Below are 20716 nucleotides of genomic sequence, written 5' to 3'. Positions count from 1 at the left end.
CGGAGTATGTTTGTTATATGGCTGAAATATTTAGCCCACTCCAGGTGGGTATACATCTCTAAAGTCTCTTTCTTCTCTTTTTGGATAATTAAAATAAATCTGTAATTTTTTTATTTTTTTGTTGTTATTATTTGCTCCTGGATAGATATTTAGCAAAGATATTAATTACACTTCTCCCTCCGTATTCGCGGTTTCAACAATCGCGGTTTCAATTATTCACGGTTTTTCGCTTGCTGGCTCCTCCCCCCAAATTACATCAGAGAAATCGCTGATTCCCAGCGTTTACAGAGAAAATCGCTGATTCCCAGCATTGTACAGAAAAATCTCAGATTCCCAGCACTGTACAGAGAAAATTGTTGATTCCCAGCACTTTCTTCACCGTCTCCCACAATGGCTAAAAAGCGCAAGACTTCAGGTGCTACCGAAAGTGCTCCCAAGAGAGAAAAAAGTGCTTCCAAGGGGGAGAAAAAAGTGAAAACCTTACAAGAAAAGGCTGAATTATTAGATATGCTTCAAAGAGTAAAGTCATCCTCCGCTGTTGCTCGGCATTATGGAATTAACGAGTCTACCGTTAGGTACATAAAAAAGAACGAAAAAGCAATCCATGAAGCTGTTGCAGCAGCTACTCCTGCAGGTGCACAGACATTACATGTGCGAGATGTCAATCTCTCTCGTATGGAAGCTGCAACATTTCTATAGGTGCAGGATTGCTACAAGAAGAGAATTCCAGTAGACTCTGTGATGATAAGAGGAAAGGCAAAGTCTTTGTATGATAACTTGAAGAGCAGGGAAGGCAGATTGTCACAATCCATCAACTTTCTGGCCAGTAAAGGGTGGCTTGATAAATTCCGTCACAGGTATGGCCTGCGTAATGTGAGAGTGTCAGGAGAAGCAGCATCTGCCAACCAAGAGGCAGCTAGAGAGTTCCCTGCTACCTTTAAGGAAATTATTGAAGAGAAGGGATATGAACCTGAGTAGGCATCCAATGCCGACGAAACGGCTCTGTTTTGGAAGAATATACCACAGAGGACTTTCATTAGCAAAGAGGATAAGCGAGCACCAGGTTTCAAGGCTGCAAGGGATAGAGTAACCATGCTGCTTTGTGCAAATGCAGTAGGCCATATGATAAAGCCAACACTGATTTATAAAGCAGCGAACTTCCGAGCCTTGAAGGGAAAAGATAAGTTCCAGCTGCCTGTTTATTGGATGAGCAACAAGAAGGCTTGGACAACCAGGGCACTGTTCCTACAGTGGTTTCATCAGTGTTTTGTGCTGGAAGTAAGAAAATACCTGGCCAATAAAGGAAAGGAATTCAAGGTTCTGTTGATATTGGACAATGCCCCTGGCAACCAGACCCACATGAGTTCCACATTGAGGGTGTTGAGATTGTCTACCTGCCCCCCAACACAGCATCTCTTATCCAGCCTCTCTTATCCAGCCTCTCGACCAGGGGGTAATTAGGACATTCAAGGCATACTACACAAGATATTCATTGGAGAGAATTTGCATGTGATGGAAAAAAGCACAAACGTGGATAACATCATGAAAAAGTGGAAGGACTTCACTATTGCTGATGCTATCAATATTATTGAAAGAGCGGTGAAAGCTGTCAAGCCAGAGTCAATGAACTTGTGCTGGAAGGATCTTTGGCCTGAATGTGTAAAAAGGGAAAACACTGTCAATATCACAGAGCCTCTCCAAGAAATTATGGAAGACATCATGGACTTGGCAAAGCAGTTAGGTGGGAAAGGCTTTGAAGATATGGATATGGAGGATATTCAAGACTTAATAGACACAAAGCAAATGAACTAATGGAAGATGACCTAATTGACCTGACTGCTCCTGAAGGAGAGGCAATACCAGATGAAGAGGAGGAAGGAGTAGAAGTAGAAGAAGTGCTAGAAGACAAGTTTACAGTGGATAATATTGCAGAGGGCATATGCAGGTTCAATGGTGCGATCGACTTTTTCTATGACATCGACCCATCCATGGTACATGTGTTAAAGATGAAGAAGTTAGCAGAAGCAGCGATTTCAACATACAAAAATATATATAAAGAAATGATGAAGCAGAAGAGCCAGACGGAAATCACAATGTATTTCCTAAAGATACTTAGTCACTGCCTCTCCAACCACCTCTTCCACCCATGAGGAGGCATCCCCTTCGTCTCTGTCTTCCTCCTACACCTGTACCACATACTGAAGATCCACTTCCACTGCCTGAGGAGGCAGCTGGTGCTCACTTATCCTCTTTTTCTCCTCCTCCTGCAGTACATGTACTGGACGATGAGGAGAAAAACAACAACTGAGTAAGAGATAAGTACTGTATAGTACTCTATACTGGTTCACCCATGTTTAATGTACAGCACCAGGTTATTCAAAAACTGCAATAAATAGTATAAATGTTTTCAGTTTAAATCACGAATGTAGTCTTTTTGGTTATTCGCGGTTTCACCTTATTCACGATGATTTTTAATAGAAAACCGTGAATAACATACAAAAAAGTTATTTGTGGTTTTTCTTTATTCGCTGGTCTGTTAATTCTCTATCACCGCAAATACGGAGGGAGAAGTGTAATTTGTAGTTTTGACTAGCCGTCTTTGCTTTGCCCTGGTGTATTATTAACAGTTGGTAGGTTTGAGGCTATCCCATGAATTATGTGTGATAGCAAGTATGAAGCTGTTTCATGCCCCTCTTTGTTGTGTGTAATGATAGATGTGAGGCTACCCTCTCCCACATCTGTGTGTGATGGCAGGAGTGAGTTGTTTTCTTCCCAGTTGTCTTTGGTGGGTTGATGTGAAGCTGTTTCTCTCTCCACTCTCTCACATTATCTTGTGTGTGATGGTAGGTGTGGGTTGTTATCTTGCTTGTCAATTGGGATTCAGGTATGATAATGTTCTGTTTATTTATACTGAAGCCAGGTTTTCTTGCTAATATTGCAGGCAGGTGGAAGGCTTGGCAGAGAGTTGCTCTGAAACCTTGTCCCTGGCCATTATTTATGGGCTTTTTTTTTTTTTTTAAACCCACCTCAAAAGATTCTTTTAATTTCCCTTAGGTAATCCGGAAGGGTTGGCTCACCATCAATAACATTGGAATCATGAAGGGTGGTTCTAAAGAATACTGGTTTGTCCTCACTGCTGAGAACCTTTCCTGGTATAAGGATGATGAGGTAAGAAGCTTCTTCCCTGGGGGATTGGTTATCTCCAGGCTTCTGTCCAAACATATTATCATTCCAATGTACTCCAGCTTGCCCCACTACTGTTTCTGATCCTCTGCAGATGTGGATGCTTGGTAAGGTATACAGTATGTACTCCTTGCTAATCCTTCTCTCTCTGGGGCTGATGCAGAGAGCTTCCACAGGCAGTAGTATGGGGTTAATGCGAGGGATCTGTGCATATTATCAACACCACAATATAGGAATTGGTTCTGTGATATTAGCTAGTCTGCCCTGATGCAAAGAAGTACAGAGCTGATTTTAAGGTGAGAACAATATGAGAATTTTACCGTCAAGATCTGAGGTGGCATAGAAGGGTTGGCTCACTTCTCTGCATTGGGGCAAAAAAGCTAATGGCCCCCTCTTGGCCCCTCTCTAAAGATTCAATACTCTGGGCCCCCTCTTCCTCTTGATTTGATCCCCCTCTGGAATGACTCCCCCTCCCCCCAAAAATATAACTAGTATGGGTGGAGACTACCAAATAAAGGAAAAAATCACTTATTTGGCAAGATGTCCGTGTTTGGATATTCCATTTTTCAAGATGGTGGCACAGAAGCAGGAGCAAGCGTGCATCGCTCCTGCCTCTTTAAAGGTATACAGTGGTAAGGGGGAAGTGGGGCTGTGGGAGGTCTGGGGGCTCAGAGTAGTGAGAGGGATGCCCTAGACACCAGGGACATTTCACAGTGGTGGGGTGAATGGGGGTCAGAATTAGGGGAAGGGAGATGGTGCCCTAGAGACCAGAAATATGATTTTTTAATGGTGAGGTGGGGGGTTGGGGGAGTAATGGGGTGATGCTAGACACCAGGATGTTTATTTTTATGTGGGTGGTAGGAGGGTCACTAGACTACCAGGGATTGCAAGAGCCAGTGCAGAAACTGGGTTGGGATGCACCACAGGTTTGGGGTTTTTTGTTTGTTTGTTTTTATAATGTCACCCTTCTTGTAAGTTCTTAAGCCAGTCATGCACTGACAAGAAGGGTGACTTTTTGCAATGAGCTGTGGATTACTGCTTCAGTTTTCTTGTAGCAATAATTTGCATGCTCATTAATTACAGCATCTCACAGGTAACTTTGTGTTAGAATCTGTGTAGTTAGTGGCTCAACCTAACACTTTCTGCATTTTTATTTTAAGAGTAAGTCGAACTAGGGGAAGATTTGGGTGTCGTGCATAAAAATACCCCCAAAACCATGCGGCTGAGGAATTCTGCCTTTTGCTGCTCTTCTGCTCTCACATACCCCCCTTTTACTAGCCGCAGCGCGGGTTTTAGCGCCGGCAACGGCAGTAACTGCTCTGATGCTCATATGAATTCTATGAGTGTTGGGAGAAGTTACCACCGCTGCCAGGGCTAAAACCCGCACTTTACGCGTTAGTAAAGGAAGGGGATTAATTGTTATGCTTTCTGGTTCCTGCCTTGTTTGACTTTTCTGTCCCAGGTGTAGAAAAAGAGGAGGCTTTAGGTGGCATTTAAAAATCACTAATAGGAGATTAAAGGTGATATTGAGAGAGAAAAAACACTTTAAAAAACTGTGTAAATCACACTAAATCACATGATATTGAGAGAGAAGACATCTCCACTTGTTTTCTATAGTGTACTTCTAGGATTTCTTATAGTATACTCTCACTAGTTCTTGGCTTAACGCTGCACATATACAATAGCTGTGCCTGTATACAAGGCATTTTCACTAGTGAGTCTTCTCTCTGCCACAGAATATGTGGAACCTTGGGAAAGTCACTTTCTCTCCCTACGCCTGTAGTACCTGTTGAAAAATTAGATATTTGTCCAAATCTGATTTTCCTGGTCAACAAATTAAAAAGAAAGTCCAACAACAGATTGTGTTTTGTCATACAGCACTGCTACCTAGTAACCATTTGGGGACTTGAATTGTGTGGTATACCTACCTGAGGCGAGAAGAAAGCATGGCGCTGTTAAATACCAGACTATCTGCCTGGTGGATACTCCCAGTACAGTTATTTCACATATAGAGGGAATGCTTCGTAAGACTTAGTAATGACAGCTGAGTCAGTTAAAAAAAATGAGGTTTAGTAAGAGGGAACGAATGCTAAACTTGATATTTTGCAGGAGAAAGAGAAGAAATACATGCTGCCATTGGACAACCTGAAGTTGCGGGATATAGAAAAGGGCTTCATGTCAAGTAAACACATCTTTGCTCTCTTCAACACTGAACAAAGGTTTGTTGCTTTTAGTGGTTGTCGAGGATCTTGCAAAGTATTCCCTTCTGTTTATTCAGAATTGGGTTTCATTTCATGTAAGCTAGAAATACCCTAGAGCACCAAGCTAAGTATGAAAATAGATACCCGGGGGGGGGGGGGGGGGGGTATAAACTTAGAATGGATTTGCAGGCATTACTTTCCTAGAGCCAGGTTAAAGGCCATTTTTCGTGATAGGGCTAAAAAGCCATTAATTAAAGGGAAGGTCTTAGCAAACGAGCAGTTTGGGACTTAACTAGAAAACCAGGTTTTAGTATAGAGATTAAAGAGCACATGTAATCGGATTGATTACAATTCCCCACCCCCAACCCATAAACTAGTACCATATATACTCAAATATAAACTTGAGATTTATGGGCCCAAAAAGATCCAAAAATGGGGATCTTGGTTTATATTCGAGTCTCCCCAATCCTATTGCCATTGTTCTTCCACCATTCCCCTCTTCCCATGGTTACTGGTTTTAACCTGCAGCTCCTTCCTCCTTCAGCGATGCTGAGAAAAGCTACATGCTTGGGCCTGGTGGCAGCAGCTTCTTTGGTGATGCTGATGAAAACTATGTGCTGCACCAGTGCAAGGCCTTGAGCATCTGTGCATGCTCAAACCCAGCCAGTTCCTGCCTTCTCTGAGAGAGTGGAAGCTGGCAGGCCTTGAGCATACGCAAATGCTCAAGGCCCTGCACTAACACAGCACATAGTTTTTGTCAGCATCGCCAAAGGAGGAAGGAGCTGCTGCCACCAGGCCCGAGATCAGCCCGAAGCCTCTTCTGACTCTCAGTGGCCCAGGTCTCTCTTTTCACTATGTTTCTTCTAGCCACTTTTCCCAGAGCGTACCTGCCGTGAGCCCTTTTGGTATCGAGGTAGAACCTGCAGCTCTGCCTTCAGCTGCCCCAAACTTCCCCAGGGACCCTCACCCCTTCTACAGTCCCTAGCTGCTCTGAGGTAAACCAGCTCTTGAAAGAGCTGCAGTTTTAAGCGGGTAACAGTGCAGAGAGGGTAGTGGAGGAAAACAAATTCCAGTAACCACGGGAAGGGGGTGTTTGGAGAAAGACATGCCCATCATCGGAGGGGGGGAAGGGGGGAGAGGTATCATAGTTTCAAATTCAAGTTTCAAGTTTTTATTAAAATTTTGATTCGATTGCAATATCATAATTCAAAGCGATGTACAGCTAAAAAGGGGGAAACCAACATATTTTAAAAACACTTAAGACAAAGACATTAACGAACCTACAGACGAGGAGAGCAGGAGGAACTACAATGAATATAGAAAAGAAAGACAAAGAAGGTCAAATCATAAAGGAGGGGTAAAAATGTCATTATTTATTTCATTACGAGTGGGAAAGCCTCTTTATATAACCAACATTTTAGCATTCCTTTAAACCTAATAAGTTTTTTTACTTCCTTAAGATGAGCTGGTAACACGTTCCGTATTAAATATTAACCCCCCCTGTTAATATTTGAGTTAAGTTTTACTCCTTTTTTGGGAAGAAAACTGTTATCTCAGTTTATATTCAGGTGTATATAGTAAATCCAGAACTTTCTTGGAATAGAGTAGTATTTTATCCTTTGCTGTTTTTTAGGATGGGTTGCTCTACATGGCTGTGTTCTTCTTCATCCCTCCATTCCAGTCCAGATGCATGAGTTCATTCTCTCCAAGTACATGGAGACTGAGAAACAATGGTTTGATGATGTCTCTATATAATAATAATAACTTTATTTTTCTATACTGTCAACTGTCACACAAAGAGTTCTAGGCGGTTCACAGAGTAAGAGGACTGAACAGGTCAGTGATATTACAAAATACGTAAGAAAGCACAGTACAATGTTATCTCTGGTCAATTTCTGAGTCTGCTGAACTGAAGGGAAAACCGATCATGTCAACAGGCCATAAGAGAAAACAGTACAACAAAGAAATGCAAAACCTGGTTACCTGAATGAAACAGCATCATGATAATTGCTCCTGTTTTGAAGATACTGAAGAGATCTGAACAGCAGATATTCGCGTTAGAAAATTGTGCATGTGGGATCTCTCGGGGGCGGGGGGGGGGGGGGCGGAAGGGGGGGAGGAGATATTAGATACTGTAGATGGGCCATGTGACCTTTATCATATATAGGGCCCTGTGTAGCCCACAACGAGTCTGTATTTTTTAGTCTTCAGCAAATGGTAGGTGAACCTGATCTGGTTCCTTGCTTCCTCCTGAATCCTGCCAAGATAAGAACAAAAACAAAATAAATTTGTGTTCAGCATTTGTAGCAACTCCAGAAATGGAGGACAGATTAGTTTCTGCACAGAGGGAAGGTGTTTCACTGTTCAGGCATTAATACCTAGCAGCTAGTGAGGAGGAGTGGCAGGCAGAGAGGGATGTAGCCAAGGCAAAAGCTGAGGGAAGGATGTTGCATCTGAGGGTTCGGAAGTCCAGAGAGTGGAAAGTGTGGGTCCAGTCCCGACATAGCCAAGTAATACATTAAAAATGTAAGACACTGGAAGGGGTTGGGGTCCCTGCAGTTCCCTCCCCCTCCCCCCCCCCCCCCGAGCCACCAGATCCGAGCATGTGTTTTCAGGGATCTAGGCCTCTCTTCCAGCGCTCTGACATGTCGACCCAGCCTCTCCAATGAGCCAGACTGTCGAGCACTGCTGCTTTTCCAGACCCTCTTCCCCTGGCTTAACTCTGCCTCAGATGAATCGCTCTACAGCTCCTTTCTAGAGCCCAACGCTGCATCTGAATTAAAGTAAAGTGCAACCAGAAAAAAATGTGATACCAATGAGCTGAAAAATAAATCTGATCACTGTCCTTCTATATAGCAAAAGCAATCCTAATTTGAGTTGACCCTTTCAAATTCTACTCTGAGCTGTTAAATGTGTCTTTCTTCTGTGTATGTTAACCTGTAACCTGTTCTGAGCTCGTTGGGGAGAATCAGACCAAATGGGACCGAAAACAAATTAATAAATAAAATGTAGTCCTGGAGCACAGCTCTAATGAGCTGATTTGCAGCAGTGGGGGTCAGAGGCAATCCTTGCACATGGGATATTCCAGCTCTGTAGAGGCTGTGGTTTTGGAAGTGATGTCCACCATTTTTTTTTTTGGGGGGGGGGAAGTAGCGGATATTAATCAAGTAGATGGCCCATGGTGTTACACCTGTTGGGAGGCCAAAGAGACACTTGTCCCAGCACTGTTGAGTAAAGCACTGGATCAGCTACTGGGAATGAGTTTTAACTCTGAATTTATGCTGTTAATGCAGAATGCCTTGTGCCTCAAAAAGAATCCGGGTGGGAGTTCCTGCCCCCATCTTTTCAGTCACTGGAGGGTTGGTTAGCGTCAAAGAGGCCTAGATGTATGTCGGAGAAAGAGCTGAAAGATACAGGGCCTTTAGATTTGGCAAATTTTCTGATTCTCCCTGGAGGAATCCTGACATGAAGTAGCCCCTTAAGAAGGTGGAAGTACCTCTAGATGAGGATATTAGAGAAGTCTGCATGTTTCACAGGGATGAATTATCCTTAACATCTCAAGTGCTGGCAGTTCTGAAGATATTGAAGGACTACCCTGTGGAGGGCTCTAATAGAGTGGATCAGTTGCTTGAGGGAATGAACAGTCAGAAAGGGTCTTCTCTATTCACAGTGTGAACAAGGACAGGATCGTGGCAGAAAAGAACATGCTGGATACGGATCTAAAGGGGGAAAGGTCTAAGGTCAAGCTTTATCCTTTACCCATAAAGTGAAAAAGAAGTTGTGTCTTCCTAAAGTGGAGGGTCACAATGCTCAAAGATCCACAGGATAAGTATATGGAAGCACTGTTGTTGGAGGTGCTAAACAAAATAGTCATTTGGGTTGTTTTTGCTAATCTTGCAGGGGGCTACATAGCTTGAATCTGTTTCTGTTGGGTTCAGCAGTTGCCAGAAAGGTCCCTAGCAGTAATTTCAAAGGGAGTCTCTAAAATGATGTGCCTGCAGGTAGGCTCTGCTTTTATAGATGATGATTTTTATTATTTGATCCGGGTGTAGGTGAAGAACATGGCTACTATGGTGTCTGTCTGCCACTTGGAAAAAAGCGAGTCTTTGTGGAAAATTAAAACTTTTTTTTTTTTGTAAGAAGCTTCCTTGTGAAGAGAAACAGGCCGAGAGTCCCAAAGACTGGAGGTGCTGTAGGTTCTAAGCTACACTTTAAGGGAAAAGTGCTATTTGGAGAAGATTTGGAAAAGCTAGTGAAAGATTTGGGGGAATCTAAAGTGCTAAGGCTTCCAGAGGATTGGCCTCAAAGAGCTGGCTTCTTAGCAGTGAGAGATACTTCAGAAAACATGAAGGTTTTTTTTTTTTTTGGTTTTGGGGGGAAATCCAACTGTTTCCCATTGAATATACAGTCCTAAAAGGCAGCTACTGGGGTTGGCACAGTAGGTACCTGTTGTACACAATGAAGTTTGGGGGGGACCATTTAGGTCGTTGGCTGGTTGTGGAAATGGGCCCAGGTAACCTCAGAACAGTAGGACTTTGAGGTTAACTACGAGAAGTATGCTCTAGAACTTGTTTATCCTTTTTCCCATGTTTTTATGGAGTCCCTTAATTGATCCTGTCTAAAAGCAGAAGCAGTCAGATCAACACCAGAGAGACTGTTATGTCTGGAAACTGTCATCCCAATTTATCCAGAGGAGTGGAGATCAGGCAAGTATTCCACTTACTTTGCAGTTCCCAAAAAGTCATTCCGATCGATACTGGATTTGAAGAAGCAAGTCAAAAAAATACTGTGGATTCCAAGATTTGGAACGCAGACCTTGTTATCAGTGATAGTGAGGGGAAGTTTCTGATTTCCCTGAACCTTATGAATGCTTATTTACATATTCCTATTCAACTGGAACACCAGCAGTTCTTCCATTTCAAAATCTTGGGACAGCATTTTCAATTTTGATCTCTCCTGTTTGGAATGGCCCAAGCACTGAGAACATTTTCCAACGTGATGGCAGTAATAGCAACTGTGCTCCAGAGGAAGGGAGTGTTGGTACACCCCTGTTTGGACAACTGGTTAATTCAGGCAAAGTCTTATAGGGAGGGGGAAATGGCTACAGTCAAGAAGACAATTCCTAGAGACACGGAGATGGATCATTAACTTTACCAAGAACAAACTGGTTCCATGCCAGACAGCTGAGGATTTAGAGGCATGTTTTGACACCTGAATGAGAAAGATATTTTGACTGCAAATAGAATCCAGAAGTTGCTGTCTAAGATTAGGGTCCTGCTCAAAGCAACATTATCCAGGACCTGGCATTATCTTCAGGTTCTGGATTCCATAGTGCTGGCCCTGGATTTGATACAGTGGGCCAGGGCCCATATGTACCCATTGCAGAGGTGACTCTTGCTTCATTGGTTGGCCTAGATACAAGACCTGTAGGTGACCTTGCCATTGGGGAAAACAAAAGTCCAATATGATTTGGTATTTACAGAAAGCCAATCTGTTGTATGCAGTAGACTCCAGTGACAATGAATGCAAATCTGAGCAATTGTATGTGTGTTTTGGGGGGAAGCATTGTTTGAGTGCAATGGAAAGTTGATGATCAGAAGAGGATGTAAAGTGGTCCAACAGTTTTCTGGAGATAAGAGCCATGTGTCTGGCCCTCTGGGAGTTTCTGCCACAGGCACAAAACAAAGACTTTCAGAATTAGTCTGACAGTTGAATGGCAATGGTGTACGTGAGTTTTCAGGGGGGCATCAGGAGTCAGGAGATAATGGAGGAAGTAATTCTACTCATGTATCGAGCGGAGAAGCACCTGGCATTCCTGTCAGTAGCTCATATCACCGGAGTGGAGATCGTGCAAGTAGACTTCCTTTGCATAAACATGTCCTTCAATCACATCATCCAGTGTTGAGGGGTCCTAGTTGAGGATTTGTGGACAACCAGTGAAAATGCCAAGGAGCTCAAGTACCTCAGCTGTAGAAAGGAGAATCAGTCAGCAGGGATAGATGCTCTGATGAACCGTAGCCATGAGATGGCCTGTTGCATGTGTTTCCCACTATGGCTTTGAGTAAGAGCCATCCAGGTTTCATCATTGTCATGGCAGTTGATTGACCAAGGAGGCAAGAGTATGGGGATCTCATGAGGCTGAAGATAGAAAATCCCCTACTGTTTCTGATGATGAAGGGTCTGCTGCTGTCCCCACCCTTTTTTATAAGTTGGATCATATAACTACAACTCTAATTGGAGGAGAATAATTCCCAAATAACCAATAGAAAATTATTAATATCCAAGAATCTCATATGAAGCTCTCATAAAGGACTCTTACAGAACTCATATAAAAAAAGCCCACCTCACTGCAGGTTCCATTGTATGCCATTCAAAAATCCAGTGTTTTTCCTTCCTCCACAGCATGTGTATGAGATCTCTGCCCCTTAACAATCATATTAGTTCACTCAGATCTTCACTGCCAAATATTTGAATTTTTTTCACAGTAACCTAGTAAAGTGTTAGGACCTGAGCTGTCTATGAGTACAGATAGCAGACATTGTATGTTACAAAGGGCCATTGCAGTGCTGTGCATTGACAGATCAGCTGGACATCAGTCAATTTTAAAGGGCTTGAGGCATCTGAGACCCCTTCCCCCTTCTTCAGTATCTATGGTGTGTCCATATAACTAAACATTGTTCTCGTGTTGATGAAGAGGCCCTTTGAGCATCTTAGTGAGGTGTTTCTTAAGGACATCTTGCGGAAGATGACATTCATCATGGCAATCTATTCAGCCAGAAGGATCTCTGAGTTACAGACTTTCTCTTGTTGAGAGTCCTTCCAGGTTAATTCAGTTTCCTTTTTTTGTTGTCTAAAGCAGTGTTCTTGTTTCATGTTTATCAGTCCATCTCTTCCAGTCTTTCAGGAGATTGTGGATGTGCAGCAGGCTGTGTGATGTTACTTGAAGAGAACCAAAGTGTTTTGTTAAATCATCTGTTTGTATTATTCAGAGAGAAGCAGTGTCAAAGGCAACGGTGGTCCTCTGAATTGAGATGGCCAATGCTTCAGCATGTATTGTTCAGGGGTGGTCTGCACCTTAAGTCCTAAAAGTGCACTAAACTAGAGTGCAGATTTCTTGCGAAGAGTATAGCCTGGTTCCTCTGAAGAATATTTGTAGGGTGGCCACCAGGTCTTTTTTGCAATTTTTTTGCCACAAGATATGGCCTTTGGAGGAAGCAGGCTGCTCTAGGTCTCTCCATTGGTAGACACTGCTTTGTTGCTTTGGAGAGACAAAGAAAAAGGAAAAATTAGATCTTATCTGCTAATATTATTTCCTTAAATCCCACCAGAGTATTCCAGAAGCCATCTGTGAACTGTGCATCCTGCAAAGTCAGAGTACTTGACAAGCTGTTCCAGATTTGGGAAATAGAGAGAGGGTGGTCCCACTAGTCTTTGGTAATAGAATGTGAATTAGTTTGGTATTATACAATAAGCTGTTTTATGACTCGGCTATTAGTTGTTTCTTTACCTGTTTTGGCGAGGGTCATATGTTGCTATGTAACTTTGGTATAGAAATACTGGCTGGTTGTGGACTGCACAGAACCCTATATAGGGTGACTTCTTCAAACCAGAGTTCTCAGTCTTCATGTATTAAGAGGGAATTGGTCTGGAGGGACTCAAGAAAAGAAAATTAGAAGGTAAGATCTAATTTTTCCAATTTGTTACTAATTTGTCAGGAATGTTTACAAAGATTATCGACAATTGGAATTGGCCTGCGAGACCCAAGAGGAGGTGGATAGCTGGAAGGCTTCTTTTCTGCGTGCTGGAGTATACCCAGAGCGAATTGCAGTAAGTCAGTTATTGGAGGGATTTGAGGTTGAGTGATATGTGCTCCTGTCTATGTCTAATGTCGGATTAAGAATTTTTTTTCCTGTCTCTAGAGATCACATGCAGTCAGTGTGCCACTTTTCTTTTCAGGAGGCCAGATCTGATAACTGAGAATTTCAGAACGTATTTTACAAGCGATGTCTACAGAGTTTGCTCTAGTCAGATGTTAACTCGCAATGATTGATTCCCATTTTATGACTGTGCTGAGGATCAAGCACGTCTAACAACACATCAGTGATGTGAACTTTCTTAGGGGTCATAATTGTAGGGTTGCCAGATTTCCTCTTTGAAAAAGAGGATACCTGGCCCCCACCCTGTTCTGCCCTCTGTCCTGCCCCATTCCTCCCCCCCCAGCCCTGCCCCCACACAAACCTCCTTGAGCTTGAGGGCTGCATTTGGAAGTCTTTGTGCATGTGTAGATGTCAACGCAATGACATCACACACGTGTGCATGTGTATGATGTCATCACAGTGTTGGCCATGCATGCGCAAAGGCCTCCAAGCTCAGGATTTCCAAAACCCGGACAAACTGCTGGGTTTTGGAAATCCCTCCGGGCGCCTGAACAATCCTCTAATAAGAGGACATGATGGGGTTTTCCCGGATGTATGGTAACCCTACATAATTGTGAATGCTTAAAGTAGCAAATAGAATTACTGACTAAACTAAACTAAACCTTAAGTTTATATACCGCATCCTCTCCACGGAAGTGGAGCTCGGCACGGTTTACAAGAACTTAAAATATAAGAAGAGAAAGGAAAAGGTTTTCATGAGCTTATATATAGAATATATATATATATATATATATATATATATATATATATATATATATATAAAATGACCTAACTAAAATGTAAAAACTGCCACTCCCCTGGTTGCCCAGTATATGAGCATGCACACACTTATTGTCATTTGTCAGCCTTATTCTGTTACCTTTCTTGTCTTACAATACTCTTTGGGTAGTAGGCAAATGACCTGTCAGAGGGATATTACATGCTCATCTATTCAAGTAATACATTTTTATTCCTTTCCACTCACCAAAATGTCAGAATATTTTTAAAAATTGCTGGTTCTGTATGATCTTCTGAAATATCTTCTCTTGTCACTTGTTTCTTTATGCTGCTGGTACTGACTTCATAGGAAAAGGAAAAAGTAAGTGGCAAACCCTGCATGACTGCATGTTCTCACTCTGCTGTCCTCGGTATCTATCTGTGGGAACAATTATTTCTCACTCATGGTTGGGAGTAGTTTGGTTATCATGGCTAACTTCCGAGTAGTGTTTGTCATTCATTTTGCAATCAGACCTGTATCATCTCTCACAGCAGAGCTTGAGGAGGGGATGGGACAAGTCCTTGGGAGGCTGTTTCTTGATAAAACTGTGCTGTACATTGTGCTTGCTATAATTTCTGCTCTGTCTATAGTCAGGTGATTCTGAAGAGAATGGGTCAGACAGTTTTATGCATTCCATGGACCCTCAGCTGGAGAGACAGGTGGAAACTATCCGTAACTTGGTGGACTCCTATATGGGCATTGTGAACAAAACAATCCGAGACCTCATGCCCAAAACCATCATGCACCTAATGATAAACAATGTACGTATGCTGAGCATCTCGCCCCTCTTTCTCTACGGGCTGCCATCCTCTTTCTGCTACTCGCTAATGTGCCCATAACACTGCCTTTGTGTAGTTTGGGGCAGTTGTCATTAGTATGAATATTATACAGAGTATAGGATCCTACTCATAAAACAGTCTTTTCCTTGTTGTTCTTACCAGACCAGTCCAGAACCTGTGGGTTTGTGCCTGTCAACCCACAGATGCAAACAAAGAAAAAGACTTGAGTCCTGCCCTATAAGGATGCTGTGCAGCTTGAGGTCTTCAGTATTCCTCTGTCTTCAGCAGATGGTGACTTTTGAACTATACAGGTTATGGGAAGGTCAGTGGCACAATCTCCTGGGTCAGCTGGAGGACAAGGATCCAGTAGAGCAGGGAATAGATGGACTTTGCGCTTAGCGCCTGCAAAAAAAGAAACTTGAACATAGGGAATAGATAAAAAAGGAGGAAGTCTCCTCTAAGTTCTCATTGTCTGGATTTCCAGCCATGTTAGGCCACAGCATTGGCCTGAATTTTTATTGTGGCTTGTGTGCCTAAGGCAGGGATAGTCAATTCCAGTCCTCGAGAGCCGGAGCCAGTTCAGGTTTTCAGGATATCCACAATAAATATGCATGAGATAGGTTTGCATCTCAAGGAGGCAGTGCATGCAAATCTATCTCATACATATTCATTGTGGATATCCTGAAAATCTGACCTAGCTCCGGCTCTCGAGGACCGGAATTGCCTACCCCTAGCCTAAGGTAATCTACAGCTGTAGTGAGGTGAAGGCTTTGGTAGAGTGTGCCAAATACTGCGTTCAGTGTGGGAGCCAATGATCAACTGCTGGGGACTGTAGCTATTGCAAGGAGGGACTTCTGCTGCTATCGACCATGGGGGATGCCCTTTGGTAAGTAGAAAGTGGTTTTGAGTAGAGAATGACACGGTGGCGGTTTACCCGCGGCCACCGCATTTTAGCCGCGGGTCACCGCCGAAAACGGGGAAGAAAACTAGCAGTCGCTGCGGCGACGGGGACAAGGCCATTCACCGCCCGCGGGGCGGTGAATGGGTCTTGTCCCCGCAGTGAGGCATGAAGGATCGCGCGGTCCCCGCAGCTCACACCCACCTGCCCAATCGATTCTAGTGTTTAGCCAGCTCTCTCCCTTCTCCTCACCTTAGTTTGTAGATTTTCTTTTTCGGCGACCCGCACGCTATCAAAGAGCCGCTGCTGCTCAGTTTCGATCTTCTGCTCTGACGCAAACGGAAACAGGAAGTTGCAGCAGAGCAGAAGATTGAACACTGAGCAGCCGCGCGTGTGCGCCTCTTTGGGAAAGCGTGCAGGTCGCTGAAAAAGAAAGCCTGCAAATTAAGGTGAGGAGAAGGGAGAGAGCTGGCTAAACACTAGGATCGATTGGGCAGGCGGGTGGGGGCTGCGAGGACCGTGCGATCGCTAGTGTTCCCGGCTCAGACTGTAAGGAGGGAGTGAAAGGGAAAAGGATTCTGGGCCAAGGTGATGAAAACGGAAAGAAAAACCCACAGCAGGAAAGAAAGGGAAGGACAGGCAGGTGAGCCAGATGCTAGAAGCAAGAAAGAGGGGGGAAGAAAGAGGGAAAAAAGCTAGATGGGGTTGAAAAGAAGAGACACACTGGTATGGAAGAGGAAGATAGGGGAAATCTGGACACAGGAAGGTAACAGAAAGAGGGGAAATTATGTGCATTGGGGCATAGGGACAGAGACAAAAAGGGGACATGCCATGGGGATGGTATATGGACACAGGGGGGGGCAATGGCAGATACATAGGGGAGATATTAGAAAAGTATATAAAATCGTACCCGTTTGAGGCTTTTATGTATGCAGCGGTGACGGGGCGGTGAATGGGGTTGCAGTGGCGGTGACGGGGCGGTGAATGGGGTGGCAGTGGCGGTGACGGGGCGGTGAAGGGAATGACGGTGACGGGGCGGTGCAGAGGATGGTGAGACGGGGACGGGGCGGTGACGGGGACCAATTTTTTCACCGTGTCATTCTCTAGTTTTGAGTAGAGAAAAGGAGCATCTTGCTCTCCCTATACTGTCTCATGATTCTCAACCTACTGTTACCGATGGAGCATTATCAGTTACTGCTTATAGGCTGGAGGACTCTGGCCAGCAGGCTGGGATACAGAATCTCCAAATGTCTCTCTTGATCCTCTATTAGTATCTGGCTGCCCGTTTGAATTACTGGGAGTAGAAGTTCCCTTTTCTCCTGAGTTCATGTTGTGTTTGTATCAAGCCTTTCTTTTGAAGCGCTCCCAGGGGAAATCAAGGAGGGAAAATGCATTTCTTGCCTTCTGCAGCAGCAGACATTTCGGCGTCCAAGTACAAGCGCTGGGAGACATTAGAGGGCTGGGAGTGGCACTCTGCTCTTTCAGCCGATATTTCAGATCATGAAGCAGCTCAGATCGCTTCCCTAAGTGAGTTGGAAAAAGGGAAACACTCTGTAGGTGAGGGAGATATCCCCACAGTCTGTTCCAGGGAGAGGGGTGAAGGAGTAGTCTAATGGTTAGAGTGGTAAGCTAAGGGAGCCTGGTTCAAATCCCATTGCAGGCGTTTGAAGTCACAGCATTACATTTACAAACAGCAATATACAATACCTTGAGTTTCTAGAGCTGCTCTTCTTTTGGTCCAGCAGAGTCATGGTTCTTCATACATGGAACAAGTCGAACATTCAGAGGATTCAGATTGTTTGGCTGTGAAGGTGTGGCTCACTGGTAGAGCTGCTACCTCTGCACCCAGAGGTTGTGAGACCAAATCCCAGTGCTGCTCCTTGTGACCCTGGCCAAGTCAATTAATCCTCCAGTGCCTATCATTTTGAATGCTAAAGCCACAAAAAGATGGTATAGAAGCCCCCCCCATTCCCTTCCCATCTTAACAGTACCAGATGCCTTTTATAGCTTAGAAACTGGTCAGCAGCTACTGCTTCTAAGACTTGTAGCATTTTACCCTTTGGGGTCAAGTTGTGTTGTTTGGTGGGGAGGGGGGGGGGTTGGATCCTAAGCCACAAGATTTCCTGGGGATAAACCTAAATCTTTCTCATGACATGCTTCTTCTAGAACTAGATTTTCATGATTCTAAGAGATACAGAATAGGGCATTCTGGATCATTCCAGCCCTCCCGATTTCAAGTGTTTCATCCTTCCTTTCAAGGAAGCAGAAAAGGAACAATCCAAGGAACTTGTGCCTCTGGCTCCACTTACACATTACAATGATGCCACCCAAGTCCATTCCTCATTAGGCCAAATTGGAGAACCTCTGTCTCTTTTGCTGAGGAGTGGACCTGAATCGTTTCTGACCAGTGGGCTCTGAATGTATTAAGTCAAGGTTACAGATTAGAGAATGACACGGGGACAGATTTGTCCCCGTTTCCATGGGATCTATCTCCATCCCCGTCCTGTCCCCACGAGTTCTGACCCAGTCCCAGTCCCTGCTCCATCCCAGCAAGCTCTGTCCTCATCTGCACATGCCTTGGACACTTTTATGAGTTTAAAGTGTTTGGGGCTTGGGCAGACAAGGACAGAACTTGCAGGGATGGGGCAGGGACAGTTACAGAACTTGTGGGGATGAGACGGGGATGGAGATAGATCCTGCGGGGATGGGGACAAATATGTTCCTGTGTCATTCTCTATTACAGATTACAATTTGCTCACCCTCTAGCACATTTATTCTTGATGTCACCTTGGTGGGCTTCTACAAAGGTGGTGGCAATGCAATCTAGAACTTCCTAGAGCTTGGAGCAGTAGTACAAAAAAGCAACAGGGCTTCCAATCCACAAGATCCAATGTGGTGTAAAAAAAAAAAAGCAGATTGAATGGAAAAGTCCTTTAAAAAGAAATAGACAGTAGCCCGACACAGCCATGTAACAAGTGAATGCATGCTGTTGCTACTACACTTACCACTTAGGTGACATCTCATTCATACACCTACTGGTTCTTATAGTCCCTGGTGTAGCCCCTGGAAGGGGGAAAACATGGTTATGTTAAGCTACTGTCTATTTTAATCTATTTTATTTTATTTAAAAACATTTTTTTGAAATTACTTTTCCATATGATCTGCTTCTTTTTACCACAGTAGTACTAGTTAAGAGTCTGAATGGGGAGTGGAAAAATATTCTGTTTTGTTGTTACAAAAAAAGAAGTCAACTATCGTCCGATTGTGGATCTCAAGGCTATAAATCACTCCATGCACATACTACCCTTCAGAATGGAAACCTTAAGAGCAGTGACTGCGTCTGTTTGAGCTTGAGAATTTCTTATAGCTCAGGATCTCAAGGAGACCTATTTGCATATTCCAATTTCTTTGCTGCATCGGAAATTGTTAGGATTTTTGAGTCTGGGTCAGCAATTTCAGTTCAGGAACGGTTGTGATAGCAGCCTTTCTTCAAAGAGAAGGAATCGGAGTGCACCCTTATTTAGTTCATTGATTGATCTGAGCTGATTCACAGAAGGAGAGTGAGCAAATGTAATAATAATAATAATAACTTTATTTTTCTATACCGCTATAATCTTGCGACTTCTAGGCGGTTCACAAAGAAGAAGAGCTGTACAATCAGCGAATGTACAGGAGGTGAGTCTTTTTCAAATGAAGGAAAACTCCGGAAAGAGAGGGCATAGGATGAAGTTAAGAGGTGATAGACTCACAAGTAATGTAAGAAAATACTTCTTTACAGAAAGGGTGATAGATGTGTGGAATAGTCTCCCGATGGAGGTGGTGGAGATGAAGACTGTATGTGAATTCAAGATAGCATGGGACAGGCATGTGGGATCTCTTAGGGAGAGGAAGAGATAATGGATGTTGTGGGTGGGCAGACTGGATAGGCCATTTGGTCTGTATCTGCCATCATGTTTCTAAGTTTCTAAATGATGATCAGGGTTCTAAACCTTTTGTAGACCATGAGTAATGCATCTCAACAAGATCATGTTAATTTCCACTCAAGACCTGAAATACTTGGAGTGAGAACCAACACCAAATTAGGGATGTTTTTTTCTTCCACCAGAGAAGTTAGTGACACTTCTTCACTCCTGGGTCAAGTTGCTCTTGTCTCAGAAAGCACCAAAGAGGGTGAAGAAAATAAAACAAAACACCAGTATGGTAAAAGGCAACTTTATTGACAAAATAATTCTTAGACACAATAATAATAAACTTTTTATTCTTATATACTGCGCTACCACAAAGTTCTAGGTGGTGTACAGTAAAGAGAACTGAACAATCAGTGAAAGAACATACAATTTATAAGAAGATGCAAAGGTCCAAAAAAGGAAGGCGCAACCTTTAGGGCTAATATCACACATTGACTTAAGGAGGTTATAGTGTCAGTATAAGGCATATGGGGTGTGGAAAAAGTGCTTCATACCTCATTGCTGAATATCACTATGGTCACCTTTGGAAGCTATGCACCAATGACAGCACCTAGTCTTCCCTTCAAAGCAATTGTGGAACTCTTTTTTTGAAATGGCCATCAGATCTGTTGCTTTTTACCCTTGATGTCCTGAATGTCCTCAAAATTTCTTCCTTTCAATATTTCCTTTATCTTTGGGTTAAAAAAAAAGTCATTTCGGGCCAGATCAGATAAGTAGGGAGGGTGTTCCAATACAGTTATTTGTTTACTGGGTTATAAGTCCCTCACAGTTGGTGCCATATGAGCTAGTGCATTGTCATGATGCAAGAGCCATGAGGGACCATTTTTGCACACACCTTTCTCATGCCAAGATTTTCAGTTAAAATTTTTCTGTTTCTCTATCGATGTTTACTTGGTCTCCTATGCTTCTCACAGTCAGCCGATGATTTTAACACACATTTCGACAAATTTTTGCAATATTTTTGTCAGTTCTGCTCGTTACTGTTCGCCTTGA

General features: G+C 43.4%; 1 protein-coding gene across 5 annotated transcripts in view; it reads left to right on the top strand.

Annotated features, from left to right (window-relative positions):
• The window catches only part of DNM1 (dynamin 1), a 174137-nt gene that overhangs the window by 111411 nt on the left and 42010 nt on the right, over positions 1-20716 (top strand). For all 5 annotated transcript variants that reach the window (XR_004540865.1, XM_033960897.1, XM_033960895.1 and 2 more), the window contains exons 14-18: positions 3055-3168; positions 5293-5402; positions 13100-13211; positions 14388-14399; positions 14669-14839. Coding sequence is in view for 4 of the 5 variants with exons in the window: in XM_033960897.1 (XP_033816788.1) it covers positions 3055-3168; positions 5293-5402; positions 13100-13211; positions 14388-14399; positions 14669-14839 (519 nt within the window). In the remaining variant the exon portion in view is untranslated. The remainder of the gene's footprint in view (positions 1-3054; positions 3169-5292; positions 5403-13099; positions 13212-14387; positions 14400-14668; positions 14840-20716) is intronic.

The sequence above is a fragment of the Geotrypetes seraphini genome, chromosome 10 (assembly GCF_902459505.1).
Source record: "Geotrypetes seraphini chromosome 10, aGeoSer1.1, whole genome shotgun sequence".
NCBI classification, from domain to species: domain Eukaryota; kingdom Metazoa; phylum Chordata; class Amphibia; order Gymnophiona; family Dermophiidae; genus Geotrypetes; species Geotrypetes seraphini.
The sequence above is the reverse complement of the archived record's forward strand: the minus strand, read 5'-3'. Positions and strand labels throughout refer to the sequence as shown.